Source organism: Aspergillus costaricaensis (genome assembly GCF_003184835.1).
Source record: "Aspergillus costaricaensis CBS 115574 unplaced genomic scaffold BO79scaffold_15, whole genome shotgun sequence".
In the NCBI taxonomy this organism is placed as follows: domain Eukaryota; kingdom Fungi; phylum Ascomycota; class Eurotiomycetes; order Eurotiales; family Aspergillaceae; genus Aspergillus; species Aspergillus costaricensis.
This window is the reverse complement of record NW_020291815.1, coordinates 544,975-572,051: the sequence shown is the minus strand read 5'-3', so window position 1 is coordinate 572,051 and position 27,077 is coordinate 544,975. Positions and strand designations below refer to the sequence as shown.

Sequence of the window (27,077 nt, the reverse complement as noted above, 5' to 3'; positions counted from 1 at the left end):
AGCAACTCAACCCTCGGTACCGCCAGCAACCAACCCCCCAACGCAGAGCAGAATCCTGATGGAGTAAGGCATCGCTTGGGATACGTCATATAGTACATTCCATCTCTTAAAATAACCTGTCTTTCAATGGCGCAAAGATGAGGCCAGTGTGTACTTGGCTACAGTGCAAGATCAGATTAATCTATCAAATTTCATAACTATTCCTTCCACAACTGACTAAACAGACCATTACGGATTGCTCTAATAACTATACGTCTGATTCGAATGTCAATTACTATGCAGCCAAGTGCCTAGATTGAGGGCAGCATCGTTCATATCCAATCTCCTACGACCGGACACTAGCCCACAATGCTCTCTACCGCTCGCAAAGCGGCTCCTCCACTCCATTTCGAAACCCGATCATTATCCGAGGTTTGCTTCAAGGAGTCGGCAATGGCCGCAAGAGTCGACGTCTCTTTGCCCTTGACAGCCGGAATCTGACTCTGAATCCAGCTGAGAATACCCGCTCTCGTGACAAGTGTTGTGCTTCCTTGCACTTGCGTCGCGCGGTACACTAATTGCAAGACCTTTCTCTTGGCTGAGTAGCCTGCCGAAGGCGACTCGTAGAATGCAAGCGCTCTCTCGAAGACCTTCGCACGGCGGTAGATGTCCATATCCTATAAATTGAATAAGTAACATGATGGTGTAAGAAAGGAAAGACGGCAACATACAGCTTCAGTGCGAAGACCCTTGATGAGTAAATCAAGGAGCCAGCTAGTCTCGTCGAAATATCCGTCGTCAAGCTCCGGTTCATGCAGGAAGATTTTGTCAATCCAGTAGGATGGGATCTTCTCCGCCTCCCAGGAAGGAGCTTTCTGCAGAAACTTGTTGACCTTGCCGTACATTTTGTGCATCGGGTCCGTAAGAACAGTCAAGCAACTGGACGCGCACTCCCCGACAATCCACGGTACGGGCGATCCAAGCCCAATCTGCTTGACGGTCTCGAGAAGCTCTCCCGTGAGGATGTAGACTGATCGCCATTCCACATATTTAGACTCCTGCGAGTATGTTAGCTTATTTGTCTACTCTGTTTTCCGCAGAAGGTACCGGCTCAACGGTTGACCTACCTTAAGTTTGCCCATGAAACGAACAATGCTCGTGAATGCTTGCTTCCTCACTTCCTCGTATGCCGAGCACAAGCAGAGAACCAATTCGGCTATCCGGCCTTGCTCAACCGCCACCTCGATGTCATCCTTCTCCCATCGGTGCAGCTCATTGTGGGTGGTACTTTCTGTCGGTAAGGTTCCGAATACCTCCTCCAAGTCTACCTCATCCTTGTTGGCGGTAGTTGTAGAATCTTGGGCAGGAGCATCAACTTCCATCGCAAGGTCATCTTCAGCATCTTCGGTGTCTTTCAATGCTTTTTTGAGGGCCGACTTTGACTTCTTATTCTCCGCACTCTCCATCAGCTTGTCCCGGGCGGTTTTCAGTGCCTTGGCGTCTTCTCCAGCGCGCTTCAAGCTTCCTAGCGTCTCAGCAATCCAGATAACCACCGCACTCTCGACAGCCGCGTCTCCGGATTTGACAACAAATGGCCACTGTTCGATGACTGCAGCTACCAGAGGGCTAACCGGGCTGGAGGCACCCTCGACCAAAGAGTCAACGAGGTCTTGATAGTGGACCGGTTTCTTTGCAATACGGCAGGCGCAGTTATCGAAGAACGATAGTTGGCGCTGGAGTTTCTCCGAGTCTGAAGTCTCGAAGCTTGACAGGATTGCGGGAAACGAGGAGGGGTTCTGCAGGACGGAGTACTCGGTGAGGACGGTCCGCAGCAGCTGGTCGATCTCACGCAGGGAGTATCTTGATGCTGTTTGAACCAGCACCTTAAGGATTGACGTAAAAGCAGAATACTGCATAGACCCCGGTTGTTGCCACCAACGCATGGAAGTAGACTGTTGGATGATCCTCATGATGTTTTGCAGCTGGCTCAGCACTGACTCGGTATCATCCTCGTCGAGCTTTCCTTCATCCAATCGCTTCAGAACGTCAACCAAAATGAGTGAAACGTCAAGTCCTTCCTCAAAGGCGGCATCCGGTACTACCTCATAGAACGAAGCGAGAAGCTCTGAGACAGCATCCTGCTGCTGCAAGTCATCCTTGTCCGTTCGCTTGAAAAGCAGAATGACTTCCTTCACTCCGGGGCACCGACGACTGAACTCAGCAACCAGCTTGCTTGCCGCCTGTGTCCACAGGGGTTGGCTGGCCCCATGGTCGGCATTGAAGATCTTGAGAACAGCCCGCAGTTTGTTGAAAGCAATTGTCAAAATTCGGACAGCAAACAATGTTACTATCTCAGCATTCATATTCAAGCAGCGGGTAAGGATTTTCTGGGTCAGAGGGCGAGGAAGCACATTCTCAATGACCACGGAAACGGGCGGCGGTGTCGGAGGTAACTTGTCTTTCCAGCCACAATTCGAGGGCACAGGCAGCTGTACGGCGGAGAAGAGAAGCGCAGACTCGGCCATCCATGCTGGGGTCGGCTTTGGGTCCGCAGTAAACATGCTCTTCTTCGTGAAGAAATCGGCAACTAGCTCCGGGGCCGCCTTGAAGATGGCCACTAACAGCTCAATCTGGAGACTGTCGGTATCCGGGCGAAGTGTCTGGATCAGATAAGACAGTGTTCCGTTGCGAACAGGTACAGACTGGCTGTACTTGTCGATATGAAGAGCAGAATCAAGACCCAAATCGATCAGTGTGTCATCGTCCGTGGGTAGCGCCTCGGGATCACTTCCATGTGGATACCAACCAGACTCTGGAAGCAAGACTCCAAGTTCAGTGTTCGTACAGACATTCATCAGGATCTTGTGGATTTCGTCGGTAGTGGAAACATTCGCCGGGTTGGGCTCCTCTGACTCACGATCATAGCCGTAGAGTGTGACAAGTCGCTCCAGGTTCCATCGGTTGAAGAACTTGCTCTTTGCAATGCGAGAAATCGAAGCATCTTGGATAATGTCTTTGTCAATACACCTGATAGTCTCCAAGATGATATCTCTCGGGTCTTTCCTAATGTATTCGAAGAATGCTCTGATAACTTTGTGTTGCTCAATAATATCACTCTTCCCGTTTGATTGCAAAAATCGCAGGTTTGCAAGGACATACTTCTGAGCATTCCTGCGCAGTGTAGGTTTGGAGCCTGCCTCTGATACTTCTTCCAGCTGAGCTTTGTTGGGGGTAAGAAAGACTTCGATGCGCTTGAATGTAATATACCGCGCGGCATGGACATGGCGCGCCACAGCTCCACCATCGAAGCTGACCATCTCCGTGAGAAGACGAAGACAGGGAGAAATCAAATGCTCCTTTGATTTGATAGCAGTCAAGCCACGGTTGAACAGTCTCAGCTGTTCTTTCTGAACGAGATACTTGCATAGTGCCACTCCGAAATCCCGAAATTCCAGGTTGGTGGACACCGTCTTGAGGAACTGAGCTAGGACAGAGGGCACAACAGTCAGTAACGACTCATTGTTGTTGGTATCCGCAAAGCTCCAGGTCTGGACCAGATCGGTAAAGCAGACTGCTTCGTTCTCGTTTACGCGTGAGAATTGCGAATCACAGTATGCTTTGAGGATGCGGAACTTTTTGGCTTTTTCAGCCTCATCATCACTCTGCCCAATGGACGTGAGGAAGTCCTTGAACTTTCTTATACCTGTTTTGATGAGTATTGGAACATCATGGGTGACTTCGCTCAGGATGTTACTTACCTTGCTTGGATTCAGTGGGATTCTGTTGAAAAGCCAGGGAAGAGCGAAGCTGCGTGTGCGAAGATATGGTGGCAGTAGCATCGACATCTTGGCCATTGTCCAACTTTCTCCTCTTGTTGCGGAGCTGACCCTCGTGGGAAGACATTTTGGGCTAATGCAGATACTTGTGTTATGCAACAGACCGGGGACTGGCCCTCGACGAGAATTAGTAGTAGGCCGGCAGGAACTTCGCCCGATTCAGACCTTCAGAGTTTTGCGACTGCTGAATTGGTCTTTTATTAGTGCCACTACGGCGAACTTAAGAGGACAAATTCGTCCAGCCAGCAAGCGTGTTCCTGGGAAATATGTAAATATATATTAAAGAGGAAGATAATCGTAAGTGGATGAAAATATTGCGATAAGAGGCTCGCCGGTAGACTTCTGGAAAGTCCTGCGCAGATGAATTGATCCACTGCCGTGAATGTATCTGGCCTCCCATTGGTCAGATCTAGTATGGTCCAGACAGGACGGCGATTCAGACTAACACTTGGAGGCGACTCACTGGTAGTAATAAAGGCTAACAGGGGGCTTATCTTCCATAGTGAATGAGAGGTGAGGCCACATCACTCCTGGTATAAGTCTCTGTCGTATTCCGATTGTTCCATCCATGACGATGTAACTACCGAGCCACAATTTTCCATCTCTCTGTCACCATTATTGATGCATTGTTATACCATCAGCTGAAAAAGCAATACATCAACCAGCTTCTATGGCTCAGTTGGTAGAGCGCATGACTAGTAATCATGAGGTCCGCGGTTCGAATCCGCGTGGAAGCATTTTTTGGCATTTTCGTTTTTGTCAATCTTGTCTACCCGGGGTTAGGCACAACCAACAATTATCTACAATTCATCCACCTTCCTTATTCTTCTTTTTGAGAAAGAAGAACAGAAATTCAACTAACTCTATGCTCGTTAATTAGTCTACAACATGCAGGAACTTTCAAGAAAGCCAGTACCGTTGGCAGCCACACTCAAGGAACTTTGAACATCTAAAGTATATATATCCGGCACAGGCACCCTCATCTTGAACTCACTCCGAACCACTGGCAGGCACTCAAATATCCCCAACCCAGTTTCAGTAGCACAATGATTAAACCTACCACCATTCATGCCCCCAACTCTGTACCCATCCAAGAAATATGTAGATCACCACCCTTCCATGACTCAATCAACAGTCCCAACACCAGTAGCCACACACCATTATGCGCAGAGTTCCCAACCTGTACATATACCCTTGCTTTCTCAATATAATCACTACCCACAAGTAGTTCCCAAACCGATTCGTTGCAGAAGTCTATTCTCAAGGATACTATTGTCACAGAATCCTCAGTCGACAATGGCGTTTAGCTACTGTCTAGGTTTATGACTAGTATACTACTATACCTCCTCCTCCCTCCCCTCCCCTAGAGCCCGTAACTATACTCCCCCAAACTAGACCTACCACCCTCAAACCAATATCAAACAAGCAAACTCGTCTAAATCATACAATGTCCCCACTCCCAACCCCAACCCCCATCACCAAATCCTCCCTCATCGGCGCCTGGACCCTCATATCCTATATCGTCGAGCCCCCGACCCCCCAAGACAATGACGCTCCCACCCACTACTACCCCATGGGCCCGGAAGCCCGCGGTACCCTCGTCTACACCCCAGATGATCAGGTGACCGTGAGCGTGTTGCCGAAAGTTGCCAAGAAGGTATGGGAGAATTCTAATGATGGGGTGATGTACGCGGGCCGGTACTGGATTGAGTATGGCAGTAGCGATGGTGATGATGGTGATGGTGATGGGGGTGAGAGGCGGCAGCAGCAGCAGCACGGTCGCGTCCCGGTTGTGCATCACGAGGTCGACATGGCATCTTCGGTGGAGTTTGAGGGGTCGCAGAAGCGGGAGGCTGTGATTTCTCCCGAGGGGAGGTTGAGGTTGTCTGGGTTGGGGTTGTTGGAGGTGGGGATGGTGAGTTCATTCTTTCACTTTGAGGGCGATAATTGGCTGTTTTTGTACTGATGGTGTTTGGGGTGGTGGTAGGAGCAGATGATGAAGCCGGTGTTGGTGTGGGAGAGGGTTAGTCGGGGTTGATGCTGATGATGTGGTGGAGTGGGTTATGGGAGGTTATTGACGGGGAGAAGGAGTGGATGAGTGTGGTTGCTAGATACTAGGGTACTGGTATACTATATCAGACAGGTTGGAAGCAACGATCAGTCTATTTGATACATTCACAAATATCTCATTAGAATACATCTCTAGCCAAGAGTGAGAAAGCGAGCCATCGGGCGTCGCGTCAAGATTCGTAAGGGGTATGTTTTAAACTACCATATATATGCCCGAAGAATGATGTGAAAAGGAAAAGAAAGATGCCAAAGAAAGAGGAGTGGAATAGATAACCACGAAAAAATCTGAAGATCAACCCCAGGTACCACCTCCTCCACCACGACCTTGCCGTCTCTGTGCGGATAGACGCCAATCATCCTCGCCGGCAAAGCGGTTGTGGAGAGGCTGGATCCGCTCGGCCTTCTTACGCTTCGACAGACGATCAGTGGGTGCCACCTTGAAGAAAGTCGGGGCGGCCTCAACGAGCCACTTGGGCTCGATGGAGGTTGTGCAGTGCATGTACTCCTTCGTTGTAAGAACCAGCGTATGGTAAATGACATGCTCGGACGGTTTGCCAAACAGTGCCGAACTGGGATGCATGTAGACCGGCGTGCCTTCGACAAGAGTCTTGTACCCTTCCTGAGGGTCCTTGCGAGCTGCATTCCGGAAGAATCCCGTACAGAGTGCCTGGCGTACTTTGAGGGTGTTCCTTCCGCAAGAGACAATCTTGTGGTGGTAGCGATCCATAATACCAAGCAGCTGTTGACGGACGTCCTGCGCACGGCGGATCTGACGGGCTTGGATGAAGTTCTCGAAGCACCAGGCATTGTTGAAGTTGGAGTGTTTCCATCCATTGTAGACGTTGAGAAGAGTCAAGTGGTCGCCGTGGGGATCGTGGAACTTGGCCTTCTTTTGATCTGCCTGCTGCTGCTTCTCCTTGGGACGGTAAAAGACCGACTGAATGGAAAGCATGGCCACAATGCTCAGCATTTCCTCTGAGCATCCCATGTCGACCGATGCGATGAGAACCTTGGCGAGGGCCGGCTCCATGGGGAAGTCTGCCATCTTTCTACCCAAGCGAGTCAAGAGACCCTCGTCATCTAGAGCCGACAGTGCATACAGCTCCTCCAAAGCAGTAAGCATAGTGTTCGTTGGCGGAGGATCCATGAAGTCGAAGTGCAGCAAATCGTTGATGCCCATCGCCTTGAGCATGAGAATAGTATGCGAAAGGTTCTGGCGTTGAATTTCGGGAATCGTGGTTGGCAACATTTCCGACTGGTAGGCGGCTTCGGTGTACAACCGGAAACATTTTCCGGGACCAGTTCTGCCTGCACGACCAGCACGTTGCTTGGCCTGCGCTTGCGAGATGGGCGTGACCACCAAAGAGTCCATACCCAGTTTGGGATCGTAGGCGTTCTGCTTGACAAAACCAGGATCGATGACGTAGTAGATGTTGTCGATAGTGATAGATGTCTCAGCAATGTTCGTAGCAATGACAACCTTTCTACCTCCTGGCGGGGCAGGCTCAAAAATCCTACTCTGCATTTCACTCGGAAGAGCAGAGTAGACGGGAAGAATGACCAACTCCGGTACTGTTGACCCTAGAGCCTTCATCCGTTCGTATAGAATCTCGCAGGCAGTATCAATTTCCTCTTGACCCGTCAAGAAGAGCAGAATATCACCCGAGGGCTCTGTCAGGTGAATCTGCATAACTGTAATGAGAGCGGCATCAAGATAGTCGGACTCGGGCTCCTTCGAGTACATGATCTCAACAGGGAATGTACGACCGGGAATGGAGAAGATAGGACAACCGTTGAAGTACTCAGAGAACTTCTCAGCATCCAGCGTAGCCGAAGTAACAATAAGCCTGAGGTCCGGTCTCCGCTTGATGGTCTTTTTGAGCAATCCAAAGAGAACATCGGTGGCAATGGTTCGTTCGTGAGCCTCGTCAAGCATGATGACAGAATACCTTTTCAAATCTGGGTCCAGGAGGACTTCTCTTTGAAGCATACCATCAGTCATGTACTTGATCTTGGTGTCAGGACTCGTGCAATCTTCGAAACGAATCGTGTATCCGACTTCCGCGCCGAGTTTACAGCCGACTTCTTCCGCCACACGTTTGGCAACAGACATGGCTGCTACACGACGAGGCTGCGTACAACCGATAATACCGTTGTTTGCATAACCTCCCTCGGCCAGGTACTGCGTCAGCTGCGTCGTCTTTCCGGACCCAGTATCTCCGACAACAATCAGTAGCTGGTTATCGCGTACAGCATCGAGAAGTTGCTTGCGGAACTTGTAGACCGGCAGACTTTCACGCTGCTGTTTGATGGACATGCTGGTCCGCTTTCCGAAGGACTGGTTCTTGCCCATGGTGACCCGTTTCCACTCGGGAACCGAGTCATCCGGCTTGGACTGCTGAGTACTGCGCAGATCAGCAGCAAACTTCCGCTCTTCAGGCGCAACCATAGGATCCTGCCACTGCGCGTTGAGGTCGACTGCCGCCGCTTGCTCAGCTGCTTTGTCCTGAGCTTCCTGTTGCCTGATGTCTCGTCGCTCCTTGGCCAGATTTGTTCCTGCCATAGCAGCCCGGTTCATAGAGCCATCGGGAGCCTTCACGACCCTGATCGGAGAGAGTTCCAGAGACATCTTAGTCTGACCAGCCAGGAAGGGCGGTTCCTCGTCCTTGACTTCAATGTCGACATCCTCCTCTTCCTCAAACGTGCCTTCACCCGTCAGGGTGGCATGGTATTCCTCATCGATGTCAGGATAGTCTGCTGCAGAGACAGCACCAGATGCAATCAACTGCTTGATCTCCCATCTCTCAGGGGAGGTCATGCGCTTCCTATTCTTCATAGGCTTTCCATCCGACTCTTCAATAACCGGAACTTCCGAACTCAGGTTACCATATCTATCCTTGCCAGTCATGCCGTCCAGACGCTCCATATTTGCGCCAGATGCCAGACGTCGTTGAGGGATCAAATCGAGACCAGTAACCTGATCCACCTCCTTCATTGACAACCCGATTCGAGAGCCTTGAATGCTAACCACCTTGACCTTGACCGGCTGGCCGCGAGACACCAAATCGGAAGGATGATTAACACGCGCTCCCTCCTGCATGGCCGAAACATGTACCAAGCCATCCACCTTGCCCTTCACACCAAGCAAGTTCACGAAAGCGCCAAAGTCCTTCACTCCCGTGACACGACCATCGTAGACCTTGTATAGCACCGGTTGATCATCCAGTTCCACAGGCGGCGGCTTCCGGAAGTACTCGCCATCCTCATCGCGATCCCGGCGACTCCTCCGCTCACTGTGTCCATTGCGATAATCATCCCTGCTGCTGTATTTGCTCTTCGACCGACCAAACTCATCCACCTCATCATCACCGCCCCTCTTGCTATATCGGGGACTCTGCGATCGCGATCGAGACCGGTATCTATCATGGCGTCTGCGACCACGTCGGTGATCATCGTAATCGGGGCTTCTGCTGCGCTTCCTAGTACTGCCGCGGTCATTCCGCGACGACGACGACTGCGGTGCTGGGGCAGGTTTATCCTGACGCGCTTTGCCCGCCAATCCCTCCAGCATAGCAAACGTATCATCCATAGCATCGGCCTTCGCATCGCCCTCATCGACATTCTCCTCATCCCACTGCTGAACCTTATCAGGCACAGCCAATCCCTTAAACACACGCGCTTTCTTCTCCAGCGCATCCAAAACATCCATATCATCATCGCCGCCCGAGTTATTCGTCGTTTCCGGCTTCTTCGACTTATACTTCGGATGCATCGTAAGCACCAGACGATCGATACTCTCCAGCAAACTCCGAGGGAACTCCGCGCCCATCTCCTCCATGCTCTTGCTGAAATCCGCGAATGAGCCACATTTTAGGTGCTGGTCGATCACAAATTCAGCTAACGTCTTGTCGTTGACGCCGAGATGGTTCTGGATTTCGCTCGTTATCCGCGACACGAGCGAAAAGAGCTCCAGCGACTGGAGGTCGTCCATGGCGGATGGAGGGAATTGTGGTTGTTTGTCGGCCCTAGAGAAATGAGGTGGTATGGATGGATGACTGGAGTAATGATTAGAGGATGTCGCGAGAGAGTGCAAAACACTCCTCTGGTCGCAAAGTGAGGACTGCGTCTTCTCTCCGCGGTTCTGGAACCGGCAAAGCTCACTGGCGCGGAAAATCGTTGTGGCGTTTTCGGGAAATCCGCCACCGATAAGATAAGCAGCTCTAGTTATCTACTCTCAAGTGTGCAATTTTGTAGATATATTGCAAGTAATATTATTAACTCATAGTTTATAAAAACACTCTTATGTTGTACCGTGTATGATGTGCTTGGTGGAGAGGACGTCGTGGCGTCTCTGGAGTCGAGTTTTGGGCTATGTACATGGTCATCTCAACAAAACAAACTATATTACATGTGTGTATATGGTATCTATGCGGCGCGCGCCTGGGGAGCTTCTCCAGATTCTTCAGACTGCTCTTGTAGCTGCTCTTCCATCTGCTCTTCGTCAGCAGACAGATCAACAGCGGCAGTCTCATCTTCGGTGCCGTATGAGTCAACATCTGCATCAGCGAGCAGCCGTTTCTGCTCCTGAATCTGCTTCTGCAGCGCGATTTGTCGTCGGAGAGAGGCATCCTTTCTGAGCTTCTTGTTGGCCGAGAATTCAGTCAACGCTCTGACCATCCTCTCCTCCACCAGCTGCTTGACATGGGACGCCAACGTTCTATCCGTGAAAACTCCGCCACACCGGTAACTGAGCCACAGATACAAGATGACTGATTTGTGCAAGGTCTCCAGCTCGTTAAGGTACTCCTTGTTACCGGACACCGGCTCTTCCAAGATCTCAAGGTTGAGCGCCTGGATGTCTAGCAGACGACCATCGGAATGCTCTGCCACGCATTTGATAAAAGCGATGGCAGCATCGCGGCCGGCGATGAGCCTGGTGTGCATAGGTGAGGCCATGAATGTAAGCTGGTCTGCCGTCCGCAATCCATCGACAGTATCAATGACCTCGGCGTTCTCCAGCTGGTTGCGAGGGTCACACAGGAAAAACAGCGGGTGGACCTGGGAGACCACCATTAAGCGTTTGATCAAGTATTCTAGCGGAACATTGCTCGGGAAGTACGCCGCAACTTTCTGGTAGACTGAGTCGGGAGGAAGGATACCGGCCGACACGAGCGGTGGGGGTTCGCTATCCATTGCCTCGCGAATATAAGGTAAATCAATATCTTCCAAGGAAGTCACATAGCCGACGTTGGTGTCTTCCTCGGAGCTGTCTTCCTGCTGTTGCGCGGCAGACCGATACCGTCCAGCGCGTCCACCGATCTGCTTGATCTCAGGCACACTAAGTCTCTGAAGGCCTCCGGGAACCCGTTTGATCAACGTTTCGAAAATGATGCGCTTGCAGCTCCTGCTACAGTTAGATACGATACATAAACAGTATGTAGAGGCAACTTACAAGTTCAGACCCATACCGATGGCGTCACTAGCAACGAGAAAGTCGTAGTCATTGTCGGGGTCGTTGAACAGACTGGCTTGCTGGGTCCGAATCTCAGCCGGCAGACTTCCGTAGACGATGGCTGCCCGCTTTCCAGTATTCTTTTCAATGTCTGCTTTCAATGCATGGATACCGACACGAGAGAATGAAACCAAGCAATCTCCCTTTTGGAGATTCTTCAGGTCACCTTTGAGACTGCGGTTCTGAACCTTCAGCGGGTTCAGTCGCTCATATCGATGGATCTCGAGCTTGTCGCCAGTCAAGGCGGCCAATTCTTTGATCAAAGGCACAGCCCTGACTTCACCGCAGAGATGCAGTTCCGTGGCACGCGCACCGAGCACGGCACGAGTCCAAGCCCACCCACGGTGAGGGTCCGCGATCATTTGGATCTCGTCAACAACACCGACCTCATATTGATCTCCCAAGCTGACCATCTCAACGGTGTTGCTGACAATTCTGGAGGGCTTTCCATCTTCCGGAATCTTGACATCATCACCAGTGATGAGACTGCAGGAGGTTCCATTCGCTTGGAAGCGATGGAAAACCTCCTGAGCGAGCAACCTCAAGGGGCCAGCGTAAAAGCCGCGCTTGGATGCTTCCAAACGCTTCAGCGCATGATACGTCTTTCCCGAATTCGTTGGTCCCACGTGCAGATGAATCGTTCGTTGCAAAGCGCGCGCTTGCGGATACCACTCGGCCGGGCGTCGCAAATCCGCCACCTTCTTCTGTGCTTCGAGGTTGGGGGCTGAGTATCTCGAAGTGACATCCTCTGCGTACATGTGAAACTCAAGCTCGTTGATTAAACCCCGAACACCGTTTTGGAGGTAAGATCTATGCAGCGCATCCTTGATGTGGCGTAATGGACCAACACTTTTTCGCTCGTCTAGTTTACATGCATTCAGCATGGTTCGTTCAAACCGGGCCCAATTAGCCAAAGCTGGGTCATCTTTATCTGTAAGATTCTGCCGGTAGATGCTCAAAGCGTGTGTTACAACGCCCGCGAAATCTTTTGCTGCAAGCGTTTGTCGGGTGTTCCGTTTCGAAGCGAAGGATGGGGGAGCAGATCTCTTGGAAGACTACACGTAGATCAAAATTCAGCCATTAGAAATCAAAGATAATAGACAAGTGGTGGGGTAGGGTGATGGATATGTACCGTAGCTCCCTCATTTTTCTTTTCCAGGCTTTGTAGATGGCGCTGTTTCTTGGAAGGCCTTACGGATCTCTGCAGCACCGGAGATGTCACGAATGTCCTGACGGGACGTGACACCGACTGGAAGGTGCAGAAGAGGCAATAGTTGCCTCTGCGACTCCATGACTGCATCCCACCGAGCTGTGCCGGGAGCAATGTCAAATCGAATGATTGCCGTTACTATCAAGCTGCGGAGCGGGTTCTGCGGAGATCGGAAATGTAGTTTAACTACTGGAGGCGAGAGAGAAGGAAAACGAGGGACTGATTTGGGAGATCCAAAAGGAAAAGATACAATTAACCCCTGACCAGTCAGAGACCAATCACCGCATCGTCCTGCAACCGCGCGCGAGGGAGGGAATAGTTGTTGAAAACCGAGGATACTACTAGTTATCTGGATGGCAATCATTCGCCATCGGCTTTTTCTCGCGGCCTGGGTGCCTGGGTGCCTCATTGCCTGCAGCTGGCGATCGCCGCCGACTAACCGGAACAGGAAGGGGAGGGGTCACACCGCCTAGCGGATCGGGAGATTAGACAGGAAGAATGATGCTTTTGACCCGCTGGGGAGAAAGAGCAGAAAGAGGGTCTCCTCTTGTCTCAGTCTCCAGTCTCGGGGATATCCTGAGTCCCGACTTACGTTTCAAAAAGATAGCCTGCCCGCATCGCTGGTGTCCATCACGGCTGCCCCTGAGTATTGTTCTCCATTACTTCGCCCCTCCATTGCTGGCTCTGGCTGTGCCTTATCTTCCGGTTCCCTCCCTACCGCTCCCCCGTCATTCCCCTCCCCAGCAATCGTGAAGTCTAGTGTCTATGCCCCCGTGAGGGCTGCCGGTCAGCCACAATGAGCTCCTCAATCCTCAACATCCAGCGTGATCGTGAGTATTCCATGCCTTCTACTTATAGACTATTCATATATTAATTATTTATCCTCTAGTTATTTTGAATACGATCCGTTATGCGGCGGGTAATGAGGTGCGATTGCTTCCCCTCCCCTTCTCCTTACCGTGGATTTGGCCCCCGCTTCGTTTCACCCCGCCGCAGAACTGACATTCTGTCTACAGTGGAAGGTCTTGGTGGTGGACGAGACCAGTCGCAAGCTGATCGACAATGCGGTCAGTGAGGATGATATTCTCAATCTCAATGTCACCAGTAAGTTACCCTCTGTGTATTCCTCGTCGTCCCGGTGCGGCGCTAATGGCCTCCCGCAAGATGTTGAGCAGATCGAGCATCGGCGCTCCCCCAATCCGACGATGGATGCGCTGTATATCCTCTCGCCCCTCCCACACATTGTCGACTGTATTATGGCGGACTTTGAGAGGAAGAGATACCGGAAAGCGTGGTTGGTTTGGACATCATGTCGGGCACCTGCTTCTTTAACGGCCGCTTGGTGCTGACGTCGCTCGCAGTTCTCGATCCGCAACAGCGCGCTAGATTGGACCGTTCACAAATTGCTCGCGACCAGATCGCCAATGTTCAAATCATGAATGCCGACTATTTCCCCAGGGAATCGCGCCTGATTACCTTCCGAGACCCGTGGAGCTTTCCGGTGTTGTTCCACCCTGGTTGTAATCACTTGATCCGCGCACACTTGGAGGGTTTGGCGCAGAAGGTGAGCTAGGCCACCTGTGTATATTGAGCTGGTTTTGACTGGACAGGTTGTGTCGCTCTGTGCGAGCTTAGGAGAGTACCCAGTGATCCGGTACTACCGCCCCCGGGCCCCGACACACGAGGCCAGCGTACTGTGTTCACACCTCGCGCGGTTCATTCAAAACGAGCTGGATCAATTTGCGCAATTCCAGCGCGACTTTCCGCCCCCGTCTCCCAGACCGCGCGGAGTGCTGTTGATCGTGGATCGGTCCATGGACCTGGTCGCGCCCTTGCTCCATGAGTTTACATATCAGTCCATGGTGCACGATCTGCTTCCGATCAGCGATGGCGACAAGGTTACTTACAAGACTGTCATCAATGAGGGAAGCCACAACGAGGAAGTCAAGGATATGGAGATCAACGAAGAAGACAGTGTTTGGGTGGAGTATCGCCACATGCATATGAAGGACGTGCTCGGCAAGCTAGGTGAAGACTTTGCCAAGTTCCGAGCTGCCAACCCTCAGTTTGCGGAAGAGTGAGTGACAGCTGTTGATGGTCTTTCTTTCCTTACTAACGGCGCTGCAGCAATGATAAAGCGAACGTGAACACTATCAAGGACATGCTGGCGGGTCTGACAGAGTTCCAAAAGGGAAGAGATGCTTATACACTGCACCTTAACATGGCGCAGGAGTGTATGAGTTACTTCCAGAAACACAAGCTCATCGAAGTAAGCTCGGTTGAACAATGCTTCGCTACTGGCATGGACGAGAACTACAAGAAGGCAAAGAACCTGGCTTCCCAGCTGGTGCAATTGCTAGACGACGATGCGATCAAGCAGCCAGAGCGACTGAGGTTGCTGCTGCTTTACATTATCTACCGGGGAGGCATCCTCGCGGGTGATATCCGGAAGCTCTTGGCACACGCGCAACTTGCACCGCAGGACGGTGAAATCGTAGCCAACCTCGATCTACTTGGAGCCCGTGTGGAGAAGCCTCTGAAGGACGATAAGCCACCCGTGCAGCCGCTGTTCACCAGGAAGCCGCCGTCTGGGCCCATCGACGAAGAGGAAAGTCTCTCGCGCTACGACCTGAACCTCAAGTTGATCTTGGAGGAGCTGGTGCGCGGCACGCTGGACCCCGGCGTCTTCCCGTTCACGCGGCCGCACACGGATGCCGACTCGCCGGGACAACAAGAGAGTCTGTCCCAGGCGTCGCTGCGCAGTGCCAAACCGACGTGGGCACGGACACGGTCTACTGGCGAGCAGCCGAAACAGCGGATCATCGTGTTCATGGCAGGTGGTGCTACATATGGAGAGGCACGCACATGCTACGAGATCTCGCAGTCGTGCGGCAAGGACGTGTTCCTGGCCACATCGCACATGCTGTCTCCCGGATTGTTCCTGCGCCAGGTGGGCGATCTCAGTGTAGACCGACGCCGGCTCGACATTCCCGCCGAACGGCCCAAGCCCACAGCGCCGGCGCATCTCTTCGAGCGGGAAGCTCCACCGCCACCGGCACAGCCCGTGAAGAAGCCGGTCCCAGTGAATCTGAACCCGATGGCACCGACATCCGCGCTGGCGACGATGTCACTGGGACCGAACGGCAGAGCAACGAACGGAGCAGCGCCGCCAGAGAAAGAGAAGGATAAGAAGGAGAAGAAAGAGAAGAAGGAAAAGAAGCACCGCTTCTTCCGGTAGCCTTGGCCATTCTTTCAACTGAACCAGCCTCGTTCCGCAGCACACCTCCTGCGGACATTAATACTAGCCTCTAGTATCTTCTGTGTATGTAGTGACTATGTATGTACCATGCAGACCAGCAGAACCCTAATACTTATTCAAACTCCTGGGTATATACCAAACAACCAACGCCTTCCATCCCGAAACCAATGATAAAGAGGAAAAAAAAAAAAAAAAAAAAAAAAAAAAAAAAAAAAAAACCAACTTACTTCCCATGAAGATACCTCAACACATCCTCATCCTGGAAAAACAACTCTCGTAACCTCTCCCCCTTCTTCCTCTCCTCCAACTGTCCCTTCCTCGCCTCCTTCGCATTCAACACCTTCTTCTTCTGCACCCTCCCCCTCCCACCTTTATCTCCACTCTTATCCTTAACCTCAGGAACAACAGCCCCCAACCCCACCGTATCCTCCTTCACCTTTCCCTTCACCGGCTCCCGTATTCCCTCTCTTCCTTGGGGTCCCAATCCCACCCGCGAATCCGGATCCCAGCCGTAGGCAGCGAGATACCGCAGTCCGGGACGTGTGCGATCAAGATGAGACGGCGGATGCGAATGCGGGAGACTCAGTTGATGCGGGAGTGTAGCTTCATGTATATGTCTCCTCCTTTCTCCTCCTCCTTCTATCCCTCCTTCTGAAGCGTCGTGTATAGGTGTAGTATACGGGAGATTGCACACGGGACAAATCTCAACATCTTCTCCTCCTTCTTCCTTCTGCTCACTATGTGATCGTGAACCCGAACTCGGTTCTGATTCCGGGATAGGTCGTGATTCTGTAGGAGGAGTAGTGGGATTCGACTTCGACTTCGACAGAACAATCGAGAGGTATTTATTCGCTATACTCTGCCCGGTCGAAGTAGAAGGTGTTGCTGGCTCAGAGGATGATACTCGCGTGGTAGAGAGGTGTTGTTCGGAGGAGCGCACGAACGGGACGCGCTTGCGACGGATCCCTGCGCCGAAGACTCGTTGGTCTTGCAGGGGGAGGAAGTATTCGTCTTCATCTTCTTCATATGGTATTTCTCTGTTTGGTGGCATTGTCCATACCCTTTTTCTTTTTCTTTGTAGGATGGATAGTGAAATTGTGAAGTGAGGAAGGATAATGGCAGGCAGCTCGAAGTGGCGGGAGATCGGCCGCTAAGATATGTACCGTAAGTACCTCCGACGGAGTTGTCTGGACTTTAACTCCGTCAGACATATCTGTCTCCTCCTCCGTCTGTCTTCCCTCCCCTCCCTTTCACTACAACCACAACCAACAATAGTTGTTGTTCCGGCAAAATGCCCATCCCCATCATCACAACAGCAATAACAGAAGGCACAAACTCCATTCCGCACCTATGGAGCATATTAAAACTCCTCCCCTGGGCGGTGCTCCTCGCGGCCCTGAAATATTATTTCGGGGGTGCTAGAAATACCTCTGAGCGGTTGATGCATTCGAAAGTCGTGATGATTACTGTATATCCCTCCCCTCCCCTCCCCTATCCCCATCCCCAATTCCCCCTCAATACTAATATAAAATCCCCTGGGGGAAAAAAACAGGGCGGCACATCCGGCATCGGCGCGCAAGTAACCTCCGCGCTCGCCTCACGCGGCGCCCAAATCATCCTCCTAACGCAACATCCACCAACCGACATCTTCCTCTCCGAATACATCGAGGACCTCCGACGGAGCACCAACAACCAACTAATCTACGCGGAGCAAGTCGATCTCTCCTCCTTACACTCCATCCGCACCTTCGCCACGAAATGGATCGATAATGTGCCGCCGCGACGCCTGGACATGGTGATTCTCTGCGGGAATGCAGCGCCGCCCGTATCCCAGAAACGGAAGCTGACCGTGGACGGCATCGACGAGGAGTGGATGGTGAATTACCTGGCGAATTTCCATCTGTTGAGTATACTTTCGCCGGCGTTGAGGGCGCAGCCGGCGCATCGGGATGTTAGGGTCGTGTTTACCACGTGTTCGAGTTATATTGGCGCGAAGTGGGATTTGAGGAAGGTGGAGGAGGCTGCTGCGGTTACTGCTGCTGCTGCTGCTGCTGCGCAGCAGCAGGGGGAGAGGGATAGTGGGGGTAATGGGGATGGGAGGAGGGTAGTGATGAAGAACGGGAGGTTACAACGGGAAAAGGCTAAGCCGAAGACTAAAAAGGCTACGAAAGGAGTCAGTTTGTACGGACTCAGCAAGCTCTCGTTGATGGTGTTTGCGCAATCGTTCCAGAAACATCTCAATGCGTTCAAGAGGCCGGATAACCAGCCGTGCAGTGCGCGGGTGATTATGGTGGATCCGGGGTTTAGTCGGACGCCTGGGATGAGGAGGTGGATGACGGGGGGATCGTTGTGGGGACTGTTGGTGTATCTGGTGACGTGGCCGGTGTGGTGGTTGGTGTTGAAGTCGCCGCAGCAGGGGGCGCAGAGTGTGTTGTATGCGGCGATGGAGGCGGAGTATGGACGTGGGGAAGGGGGGTGGATGATTAAGGAGTGTAAGGAGGTGGATTTGGCGAGGAAGGAGATCAAGGATGAGGAGGCGGGGAAGATGTTGTGGGAGTTTAGTGAGAAGTTGATTGAGGTTAAGGAGAGGGAGTCGGCGGTGCGGAGGGCGTTGGCGAATAAGGAGAAGGAGGTGGCAGAGCAGATGGAGAAGAATAAGGCGTCTGGATCTGGGACGAAGGAACAGACGCCGGGGTCGAGGAGGAGTCGGAAGGGGAAATAGGTGTATATCATTAGTATCTATCTGTATACTAGGTTCTGGTGTTTGGGTGTACATTATCACATTGTCTGTATTGATAGAGTTACGTGATCCAGGTCTATCCTATCGCTGCATATTGCATGGCGAAATCACAGTTACATCAACATCACATCAAGCTCTGCTCTCTAGATACAACAAGGAAAAAGGAAATTCGTCATCCAATTAGCAAGTCCAATCGTGTCTCTATCCGATTTTCCTGGCAAGAAAAAGAAGAAATTCTAAGCATATGCGGGGTCATTATTTATTTCTGCAGCTTCTCCAGCAGCTCAGCCGGGGGCTGTTGGCGGTAACCCTGGGGGTTGTTGCGGGTCCACAGCCAGAGGTCCTCGCAGGCCTGCTCGAGGGTGCGCTCGGCCTTCCAGCCCAGCTCGTTGTTGGCGCGCGTGGGGTTGGAGGTCAGGTTGAGCACGTCACCGGCACGGCGGGGAGCAACCTCGTAGGGGAGGTCACGGCCCACGGCCGCCGAGAAGGCACGGATCATCTCGTAGACAGTGCTGCCCTTGCCGGTACCCAAGTTCCAGGCACGGACTCCGGGGTTGTTGGCGCGGAGGTAGTTCAGGGCCTTCAAGTGACCATCAGCCAGGTCGAGGATGTGGATGTAGTCGCGGATGGCGGTACCGTCGTGGGAGGCGTAGTCTGATGAGTTATGTTAGAACCCTTATTTCCAATTCCACTATTGAAGGTAACGTACCATCTCCGAACACGAGGAGCTTCTCGCGCTTGCCAGTGGCCACCTGGGCAAGAAGGGGAAGCAGGTTGTAGGGGACACCCTGGGGGTCCTCACCCATGATACCAGAGGGGTGAGCACCGGCGGGGTTGAAGTAGCGGAGCAGAGCACCGTTCCACTTCTGGGCCTCGGCCTCGTTACCGGCCTTGATGGCGTTGTTGCGCTGAGCGTTGATGACATCGGTGATGGCAGTCTCGACGGCGAACTTGGTGTTACCGTAGGGGTTGGTGGGACCCAGAGGGCACTCCTCGGGGATGGGGATCATGTTGGGGAAGCGAGTGGCATCACCGTAGACGGTGGCGGAAGAGGAGAAGACGATGTTGGTGACATTGTGGCGGACCATGGAGCGCAGGAGGCAGATGGTGCCGTAGACGTTGACGTGGTAGTAGTCCAGAGGCTTCTCACCGGACTCACCGACGGCCTAGATACATGTCAGCTAGAACCTCAATTGATGCGCGAGAGATATGCAGAGAGATAGATCGACATATAGAGGCAGGGAAAGGTATAGAAAGTAGGAAAAAGCGCACCTTCAGAGCAGCAAAGTGGATGACGCTGTCAATGTCGGGATGGGCCTCAAAGACACGGTCGAAGCCAGCCTCGTCGGTGACATCGAGCTGAGCGAACTCGGCCTTCTTGCCGCTGATCAACTCAATGCGCTTGAGAGCCTCAGCGGAGGAGTTGTAGAGGTTGTCAGCGACGACGACCTTGTAGCCAGCCTCGAGGAGAGCGAGGGTGGTGAAAGAGCCAATGTAGCCCGTTCCACTGTTTGGGGGGAAAATTGCGGGGTCAGCGGGTGGGATGGAGGGACAAAGGCATTAATGGGAAGCTTACCCGGTGACAAGAACTGATCCAGCAGGCATGATGATGGTGTATGATTAGGATGAAGGATGAGAGGGAAAGATAGAGTGGGAGGTAGAGAGGAAGAGAGAGAGAGAGAGAGAGAAGATGAAGAGGGAAATAGAAAGAAGATGAAACGGAAAGGTAAGATGGCGCAAACGGAGATTTGGGGGGGGGGGAAGAAAGTCGGGCGGCGGGGACGGGATATTTAAGGGGCGGCCGCAATTGGTGCTTCCAATGGAGTCACAAGTAAGTAGTAGTACTCCGTAATATTCAGGTACAGGTAAGTGAGTGAGTAAGTTACTCTTCTTGCCTAATTGCCTCTTCTACTGCCTTTTCTGTCTGTCTGTCTGCCTTCCTCACTCTTCTTCTCTAACAAACCCCCTTTTGCCATATTCTCATATTACCATAATCCCACCTGCTGATCAACCAAGACAGTCTACGTAAACGGCCCTCGACCACGGGACGATCCATATTAATTCTCCCCCCCGCCATTATTATCCCACATCCCACCACCACCACCACATCACACCATCCAGTTACTGATTCAAAATACTTTGTGTTTTGTATATGTATCAGTATCACAGCTGCAGATGCATGCATATATGCAACAATGCTGCATAACAATCGGAGTAAAGTTCAGGCCAAACAAAAAGAAAAAAAAGTACTGACTTGCGGAGTTTTTCTATCTACCCCTCCAGACCAGATCCAGCTATGTGCATAGTACTGCATATCCATAATAAATAATAATATCTTGTTTGATCATCATCTTTCTTCATTTACAGTATTCCTTCCAATCGGCTAATTAAGTATCATACAAAGTAGATAGTAGATGAATAGATAGACAAAGAAACTGAAACATACACACGGCCCGAGACAAGTCCGTCCGTCACGGCTAATTGACTTGATTGCACCACCTCCAGATACTATCTAGTATCTACATATTCCCTGTTTCTTGCAAAGTACCATACTAATACAACAATACAACAATAGTATTATTATGATGGCACCATGCCTATTATTATTCTCTTATTCTTTCATTTTCCCTTTTAACCAGCACCAGTTCCAGCACCAGCAACCAGCCAGGTCCAGGAACCAGACTCGGCAGTGGATCCAGTCCCAACTGAAGGTCCCAGTTCCCACATCACACCTGGTCCTCACTAACTACGTACTTACAAAGTACTAGTGGACCGCTTCCACCCGATCCCAAGGGTCCAATCAATCATCGGTGGGCTGTCACGCTGCCATTTGCCTCTTTCTCTTCCTACCTTGTAATAAATTCCATGTTTTGTTAAGGGGCGAAATTATGTTATGACATTAAGGAAACGATCTGCGAGTGTCAGATTGCTATACCTAATACATACCTACCTATCTACTTGAGTCTGTTGCTGATGACGATTGGCGATGATGACGATGATCAGGGTAAATGAGGGAGGAGCCATGTGCTAATGAGATATGTCTGGATATTTTCAGGGGTAGATGCAATGCAGTGTTAGTAGTATATTTTCTCCAGTTACTTATGAAGTAGATGATTAATGCTCATCCCGAACAGGTGGTCTTTGTTGGTCTGGTCTGGTCTGGTCTGGTCCGAGTCCCCACTGGTTTGGTTTGTTGGTTGGTTAATTGCTTGCTAATAGTTTTCCAGGTAGGATACGTAGTATATCCCTGTGTAGTATGGAGTATCTTAAATTATAGTATACAGTTAATTAGTTAAAGTATTTGCACAACGTAGTCTACCGAATGTGTCTGAATGGATCCCTCACCCCAAAGAGCAAACTAGTGGAGGTTGGAATGAAGTATTGGCCTGATGAACCATAAATCGCAGGTGACAACTATCCGCATGCGGTTGTGTGGGGTAGTGGTTATCCCTTCGGATTTTGAGTACTTCTTGTGCTTCGGAAGTTCCGACAACCCCGGTTCGAACCCGGGCACGACCTGATTAATTTATTGCTTCATATTCATTTTTTTGTCTACGTTGTTTGCATCATAACATGCATGACTTGGAAGGTGAGGATGGTGCTGTTGCTCTGTTACTGTAGATGTAAGATATTTACTAGAGCAGTGTTTAATTGAGGTGATGTCCTGACATCAAGATGCTAGGATGATGTACTACATATACAACTATTGCAGTAAATTCACTTGTCTGTCAATTGGCATTTATCCTGATTTTGATCATATTTAATTCATTCTTTGCTACTCCACCATATCAGTCACCTTCGCATACACCCGCACCAACCCCTTCTCCGTACCAGGAACAATCCTATCGCGTGTGATGCGTATACTCTCCGTGCCGGTGCTCTCCACATCAAAGTTGAACCGACGCATTACATGCGCAATGGTCAGGTAGAGCTCAATATATGCCAGACTATTGGACTCGTTAGTAGCAGATACTGCAACAGCGGCAGGGGCAGACTGACTTCATCCCAATGCAAGCTCGACTCCCCCTCATAAACGATACAATATATCGTGTTAGATTAACCCCTTCCTCGGCAGCCTTGATCCAGCGCTCCGGATCGAATCTGTCCGGCTCAGGAAAGAGGGAGGGGTCACGATGGACAAACCAGGTTGAAGTGCTCATTGGTGTCTATCAAGTATTGTTAGCTTGTGATGGGTGTTGAAGGCAGAGTGACAGAAAACATACCCCCGGTGGAAGCACATAGTCCTTGTACTTTAGTGTTTCAGTTGGTGCCACGCGGGGCAGCCGCATAATCAGCCCATAGGATAATCGCAGAGACTCATTTACAACGGCCGTCTAGGCGTGAAAGTAAGTTAGGATGAAGAATCAGCATTGCAGAATCACGACATACCAAATATGGCAGCTTCTCCAGCTCCGGCCAGGTCGCGGTACTGGTGGGTGTGGGCAGGACCTGCTTCAGTTCACTCCGCAGCTTGTCTCGTATGCTTTTATCTTGCGACACGTAGTAGGTCATAATCATCAAGGTACTCGCGGTCGTTTCCGTGCCTGCACCAAGGAGCGTGAATACCTCGTCCTCAATGCGACGCTGGCTTCTTTCCGCGACTGGTAAGCTGGGGTCCGTCAACCTTTTGAAGATGGTCCGGTCGTCCTTCCCCGGTGCCTTGGAGCCATCCTGCGTGTTTTCGGATATCGTGCTCAGAATGGAACCCTGGAACTGGAGCATACCGGCCTTGCCGGGAAGACATAGGGCCATCAGATGCAGCGGAATCTTGCGCATGGTTTCTGGCACAAAAGGAAAGAAGCGGTTGAAGTGGGCCAGTCCAGTATTCTCTTCGTTACCTCCGTGGACGTCGCTGCGAAAGTCCTTGTCCTCGATGAATCCCCAGCGCTTTCCATAGCAGTAATAGGTGATTACATCTGAAGTCAGCGCGGCAAATGCATCGCTCAGATTGACTACACTCTGATCGCGATAGAACCCCTCGAAGCGCCCCATCAGCTTCCCCACCCGCTCCTCGATGAAGGGAGATATGGCAAGGACAGACCGCTTGGAAAAGAAATCATTGAGGATATTGCGTCGGAAGCGGTGATGCTCGTGGCCGATCGTACCAATCATGGAGTAGGGGAGTGCGAATGCGCCGTAGGCCAGAGGGTCCCTTTCGCGTTTGCGAGTGCTGGAGGCATAGATCTCATCATAGAAGGAGGGGTCGCTGATATGGACTTCACGGGGGTTGATGCGAACAATTGGACCTGAGTGAGAAGTTAGCCAAGCTTCAGCTGGATGAATTTCTCTGTACCTACCATATTGCTGATGCATTTTCTCGATCTGAAACAGAAACCTTCCATGGCAGATAACATCATAGTAGAACTCGTATAGATGCGTAACTGCTGTGAGCTTTGGCCCAGGGATTCTAGATAAGGGATGGAAATAGAGGCGATAGATAGATCGCAGGACGTAAAAGCTTGCGATACCGACAAGGGCGAGCCAGATGTGGGAGATATCCAGAGCCATCATGGCGGTTGTATGGAATGCCAGCGCAGTTATCTGAAGCTGTGAAACAAAAGATCTGACATGGGCAGTGATGGTGTAGCGACAATATAAATACTATATGAACCGACGACATATACCCACCCACCCTGCTGCATCTGCTCGTAGCGCTGTCGGCCTTGCAGATGGCCAAGGAGGGGAACGGGATGAGAAACAACTGGCTCACCAACCACCGATCATGATAGCTGCTGGTCTGGGGCTGAGAGGTGCCACAAATAACATGGAAATATAGCTAGCTTGGAGTCTAGAGCAAGACGATGCATTCGCTAAGAAGAAACCCCGCCTATGAATGCGGGAGAGATATATTGGAGGTGAGATTGACACGTCCAGCCTCCGCATTTGGTCTTCCTGGGGGTGATGTGTAGTAGTAGCAGCAATACATTCCATCGGTGTGATGTAACCGTGAACCGCAGCGACACTTGCAATTAATCATGATCCCCTGTAATTTCTCTCCATGCTGAACTGGGGTGGGAGATAGAATATGTCCGGGCCTATAAGGAGCTGTTAGTTACTCGTTACCCAATAACCCCAACTAGGGCGCGGGGTCGCAGCGCTAATGCTGCAGCTTTAGCACGTCAGCTATCTGTCTCTTTCAATAGGCTAATGGAGCTACCCATGCAGGCGCTATCACCGTCTGAAGCTACATACCAACTAGTTGGCCGGCTGAAAATACGGGCATGTCTCTTGTCCCAGTAAGTGATCACGCTTCTGATCTGTCTGCGTATCAGTCAAAGCCGAGCTGTACACTTCGGGCATCTCGGTGGGTATTGCGCTACAACCTGTCAGATACTCACTACAGCCGTTGATTTGAAGTGTAAGTGACACCACCAAAGTTTGAAAGACGCTTGATTGATGTTTGGTGATATAAATATAGTTCAATGATATCATGACACCCCGATAGGGGCGGGACAACTGAAAGTACCAGCGATTTGCTAGTACACATGCTTCAGAAACACTTGGCTAGGAACCTTAATGGAATGGGGAATGACCTTGTTTAGAAGCGAACCATGAACTCCCGCCCGAGAAACAATCAAGAAACAAACTCATTTCTGTCGCATCCGAAATTGCAATACAGGACCCTCCTTTCCAACCGCGAAATGGTCCTTGATCTTGTATTCTCCTTGGTAGCCGACACCCAACTGCTCTGTCCCCGGTGCCAGGCGTATATCGTACAACCACAATGCCCGGGAAATAGTCAGCTCGAGCTCCAGAATGGCTACATTCCGCCCGATGCACGCTCGCGGTCCGATACTAAAAGGTGCGAAGGCCTGCCGCTGCCGACTGAGCACCTCAGCACTCACCCCCTCGCCTTGCTCAGTGCCTTTGCTGCCACACAATAGCCACCGACTTGGATCGTACACAAAGGGGCGGTCGAAGTGTTCTTCACTGTGGTGCAACGCGTAGGTGGGGACTGCGACAATCGTGCCGGCTGGAAAATGCCACTCTCCTACTTGAAGCCCTCCAGGGAGGACTTCTCGTGGCAGATCAGTAGGTACAGGCGGGCATATACGCATGGTCTCATCGATACAAGCGTGGAGGTAAGCCATCTGCGACAAAGCCGGACCGGCAACGATCGCCTCCAGCGTAGGGAAGACGGCACGAATCTCTGCGCTTAGCCGGGCAAGTATAGCTGGATTATGAGCAAGGTAGTAGAAGATGGCAGTTAATGTCGTGTTGGTTGTGTCGTTACCTGATATTTCAGTCCGTAAGTTCCAGCCAGAGGACAAAGCAGGGCAAAATCACACTTGTGAAACGAGTTTGTGAACATACCAGCTCCTAGCAATGTCATAACCTCTGACATCAGTTCCGCCTCAGAGTAACCTTCATTGGTCTTCGGGTCCCGTGCTTGCTGCAGATAGTAGATGATATCTCGGCGCTGGGTGGACTCTGCGGCCAGCCGATTCCGCAATTGCTGCCGGGAGAAACCAATCTGTCGCTGGCGATTGGCGACGGTGCCACGCCGGAGATACTTTTCAAAACCCAGGGAGCGTAGAATAGGCATCTGCCCACAGATGTTCATGATACGGAGGTTCAAGGCCATCAGCGGGAAGAAGAAGTGGTTGGCGTCGCTGAGAGAGGTGTTGAATGTCTTGCCGAAGCAGATCTCCCCAAGCGCATCGAAGATCACACAGGCACTCCAGTGCACCATATCCTTGGGCTTTGACCAGCTGCCAGGACTGGAGGGCGCAGATGGCACCTGCTCATCGGGATGCCGATCCACCAAAGCGGCACACCAGTCGCGGATGGCTGACAAGATATGAGGTTCCATCCCACGTAATGCTTGGCTAGAAAAAGCATGAGACATGACACGACGTTTGCGGGCATGCACTGTGCGATCGATGGCAGTGAAGATGCTCACGCCATAAAACATGGTGTACGACTTGGCCTTCTGAACGTTGGCATGAAAGCCGTAGATGGGCTCCAACGCCTTTGCATCGAGAATAGAAACGCGCTGCGGGCCGATTCGCACAACGGGCCCATAGCGTTGATGCAGGCGGTATAGGTCCTCATGGCGATCGCCGCGTATGGCGTGAACCACCGAGTAAAGGTTGGTCAGCTTGGCGACAAATGGGCCAGGGTAGGAGGACAGTGGATGGAACCAAACTTGGTAAATGATGTAGCCAGCGAAGACGATGACTACACAGCCCAAAAGATCCATGATTGCTGTCCTTGTCAAGTCCTGTCGATGATCCTGAAGAGACCGTAGCACATTTTCCAGCATGATCGATCAAAAGTCAAAGTAAGTAGATCGCTAAGCGAGGGCGTGTACAGTAAGATTGGCTCAGAGATCGTCCATCTACCCAACTTCATTGAGCATTCACTGGGCGAGTTCAGAACCCAAGATCGATCTTATATGAGAATGCAACCAGAACGAGAGATGCAAATTGGTCTGTCACCTGCCAACACTCATCGTTCCTTCCAACGTT

The 27,077-nt window shown here is 51.4% G+C and overlaps 9 protein-coding genes and 2 non-coding genes across 11 annotated transcripts; 5 read left to right on the top strand and 6 right to left on the bottom strand.

Annotated features, from left to right (window-relative positions):
• Window positions 1-207: 207 nt before the first annotated feature.
• On the bottom strand, window positions 208-4,105 carry BO79DRAFT_172993 (NPA1/URB1 family protein). Its single transcript, XM_025679660.1, has 4 exons — window positions 3,738-4,105; window positions 1,107-3,682; window positions 711-1,037; window positions 208-656 (listed from the first exon to the last, which is right to left on the bottom strand). The coding sequence occupies exons 1-4, from the start codon at window positions 3,880-3,882 to the stop codon at window positions 339-341; spliced, it is 3,366 nt and encodes a 1,121-aa protein (XP_025539779.1). The 5' UTR covers window positions 3,883-4,105; the 3' UTR covers window positions 208-338.
• A 374-nt stretch (window positions 4,106-4,479) lies between these two features.
• On the top strand, window positions 4,480-4,552 carry BO79DRAFT_t135. The gene has a single exon. It is a non-coding gene; the product is annotated as a tRNA-Thr (tRNA).
• A 710-nt stretch (window positions 4,553-5,262) lies between these two features.
• Window positions 5,263-5,985, top strand: BO79DRAFT_265438 (uncharacterized protein; the record flags this gene model as incomplete). Its single annotated transcript, XM_025686876.1, has 2 exons — window positions 5,263-5,730; window positions 5,959-5,985. 2 exons carry the CDS (start codon window positions 5,263-5,265, stop codon window positions 5,983-5,985), a joined length of 495 nt encoding a protein of 164 aa, XP_025539778.1.
• A 4,314-nt stretch (window positions 5,986-10,299) lies between these two features.
• BO79DRAFT_172985 (ATP-dependent RNA helicase SUV3) lies at window positions 10,300-12,916 on the bottom strand. Its single transcript, XM_025679659.1, has 3 exons — window positions 12,530-12,916; window positions 11,338-12,452; window positions 10,300-11,289 (listed from the first exon to the last, which is right to left on the bottom strand). The coding sequence occupies exons 1-3, from the start codon at window positions 12,695-12,697 to the stop codon at window positions 10,311-10,313; spliced, it is 2,262 nt and encodes a 753-aa protein (XP_025539777.1). The 5' UTR covers window positions 12,698-12,916; the 3' UTR covers window positions 10,300-10,310.
• Window positions 12,917-13,182: 266 nt separating this feature from the next.
• BO79DRAFT_172983 (Sec1 family protein) lies at window positions 13,183-15,935 on the top strand. The gene is made up of 7 exons (XM_025679658.1): window positions 13,183-13,437; window positions 13,497-13,534; window positions 13,624-13,711; window positions 13,772-13,918; window positions 13,969-14,171; window positions 14,218-14,684; window positions 14,735-15,935. The coding sequence occupies exons 1-7, from the start codon at window positions 13,404-13,406 to the stop codon at window positions 15,843-15,845; spliced, it is 2,088 nt and encodes a 695-aa protein (XP_025539776.1). The 5' UTR covers window positions 13,183-13,403; the 3' UTR covers window positions 15,846-15,935.
• A 160-nt stretch (window positions 15,936-16,095) lies between these two features.
• On the bottom strand, window positions 16,096-16,884 carry BO79DRAFT_104620 (putative G-patch domain protein; the record flags this gene model as incomplete). Its single annotated transcript, XM_025677890.1, has 1 exon — window positions 16,096-16,884. A coding segment is annotated over one exon (789 nt), but the record flags the coding sequence as incomplete, so codon positions are not given.
• A 273-nt stretch (window positions 16,885-17,157) lies between these two features.
• On the top strand, window positions 17,158-18,588 carry BO79DRAFT_147612 (putative oxidoreductase; the record flags this gene model as incomplete). Its single annotated transcript, XM_025678516.1, has 3 exons — window positions 17,158-17,334; window positions 17,419-17,877; window positions 17,983-18,588. The coding sequence occupies 3 exons, from the start codon at window positions 17,158-17,160 to the stop codon at window positions 18,586-18,588; spliced, it is 1,242 nt and encodes a 413-aa protein (XP_025539774.1).
• Window positions 18,589-18,634: 46 nt separating this feature from the next.
• On the bottom strand, window positions 18,635-20,343 carry BO79DRAFT_287467 (NAD-dependent epimerase/dehydratase family protein). The gene is made up of 4 exons (XM_025688587.1): window positions 20,183-20,343; window positions 19,879-20,113; window positions 19,316-19,772; window positions 18,635-19,260 (listed from the first exon to the last, which is right to left on the bottom strand). Exons 1-4 carry the CDS (start codon window positions 20,209-20,211, stop codon window positions 18,866-18,868), a joined length of 1,116 nt encoding a protein of 371 aa, XP_025539773.1. The 5' UTR covers window positions 20,212-20,343; the 3' UTR covers window positions 18,635-18,865.
• Window positions 20,344-22,032: 1,689 nt separating this feature from the next.
• On the top strand, window positions 22,033-22,125 carry BO79DRAFT_t136. Its single transcript has one exon. It is a non-coding gene; the product is annotated as a tRNA-Gln (tRNA).
• Window positions 22,126-22,364: 239 nt separating this feature from the next.
• BO79DRAFT_194715 (cytochrome P450) lies at window positions 22,365-24,128 on the bottom strand. The gene is made up of 5 exons (XM_025681069.1): window positions 23,904-24,128; window positions 22,996-23,852; window positions 22,830-22,940; window positions 22,606-22,772; window positions 22,365-22,553 (listed from the first exon to the last, which is right to left on the bottom strand). The coding sequence occupies exons 1-5, from the start codon at window positions 24,115-24,117 to the stop codon at window positions 22,382-22,384; spliced, it is 1,521 nt and encodes a 506-aa protein (XP_025539772.1). The 5' UTR covers window positions 24,118-24,128; the 3' UTR covers window positions 22,365-22,381.
• A 1,065-nt stretch (window positions 24,129-25,193) lies between these two features.
• BO79DRAFT_228394 (cytochrome P450) lies at window positions 25,194-26,809 on the bottom strand (the record flags this gene model as incomplete). Its single annotated transcript, XM_025683959.1, has 2 exons — window positions 25,194-25,840; window positions 25,921-26,809. 2 exons carry the CDS (start codon window positions 26,807-26,809, stop codon window positions 25,194-25,196), a joined length of 1,536 nt encoding a protein of 511 aa, XP_025539771.1.
• Window positions 26,810-27,077: the final 268 nt, after the last annotated feature.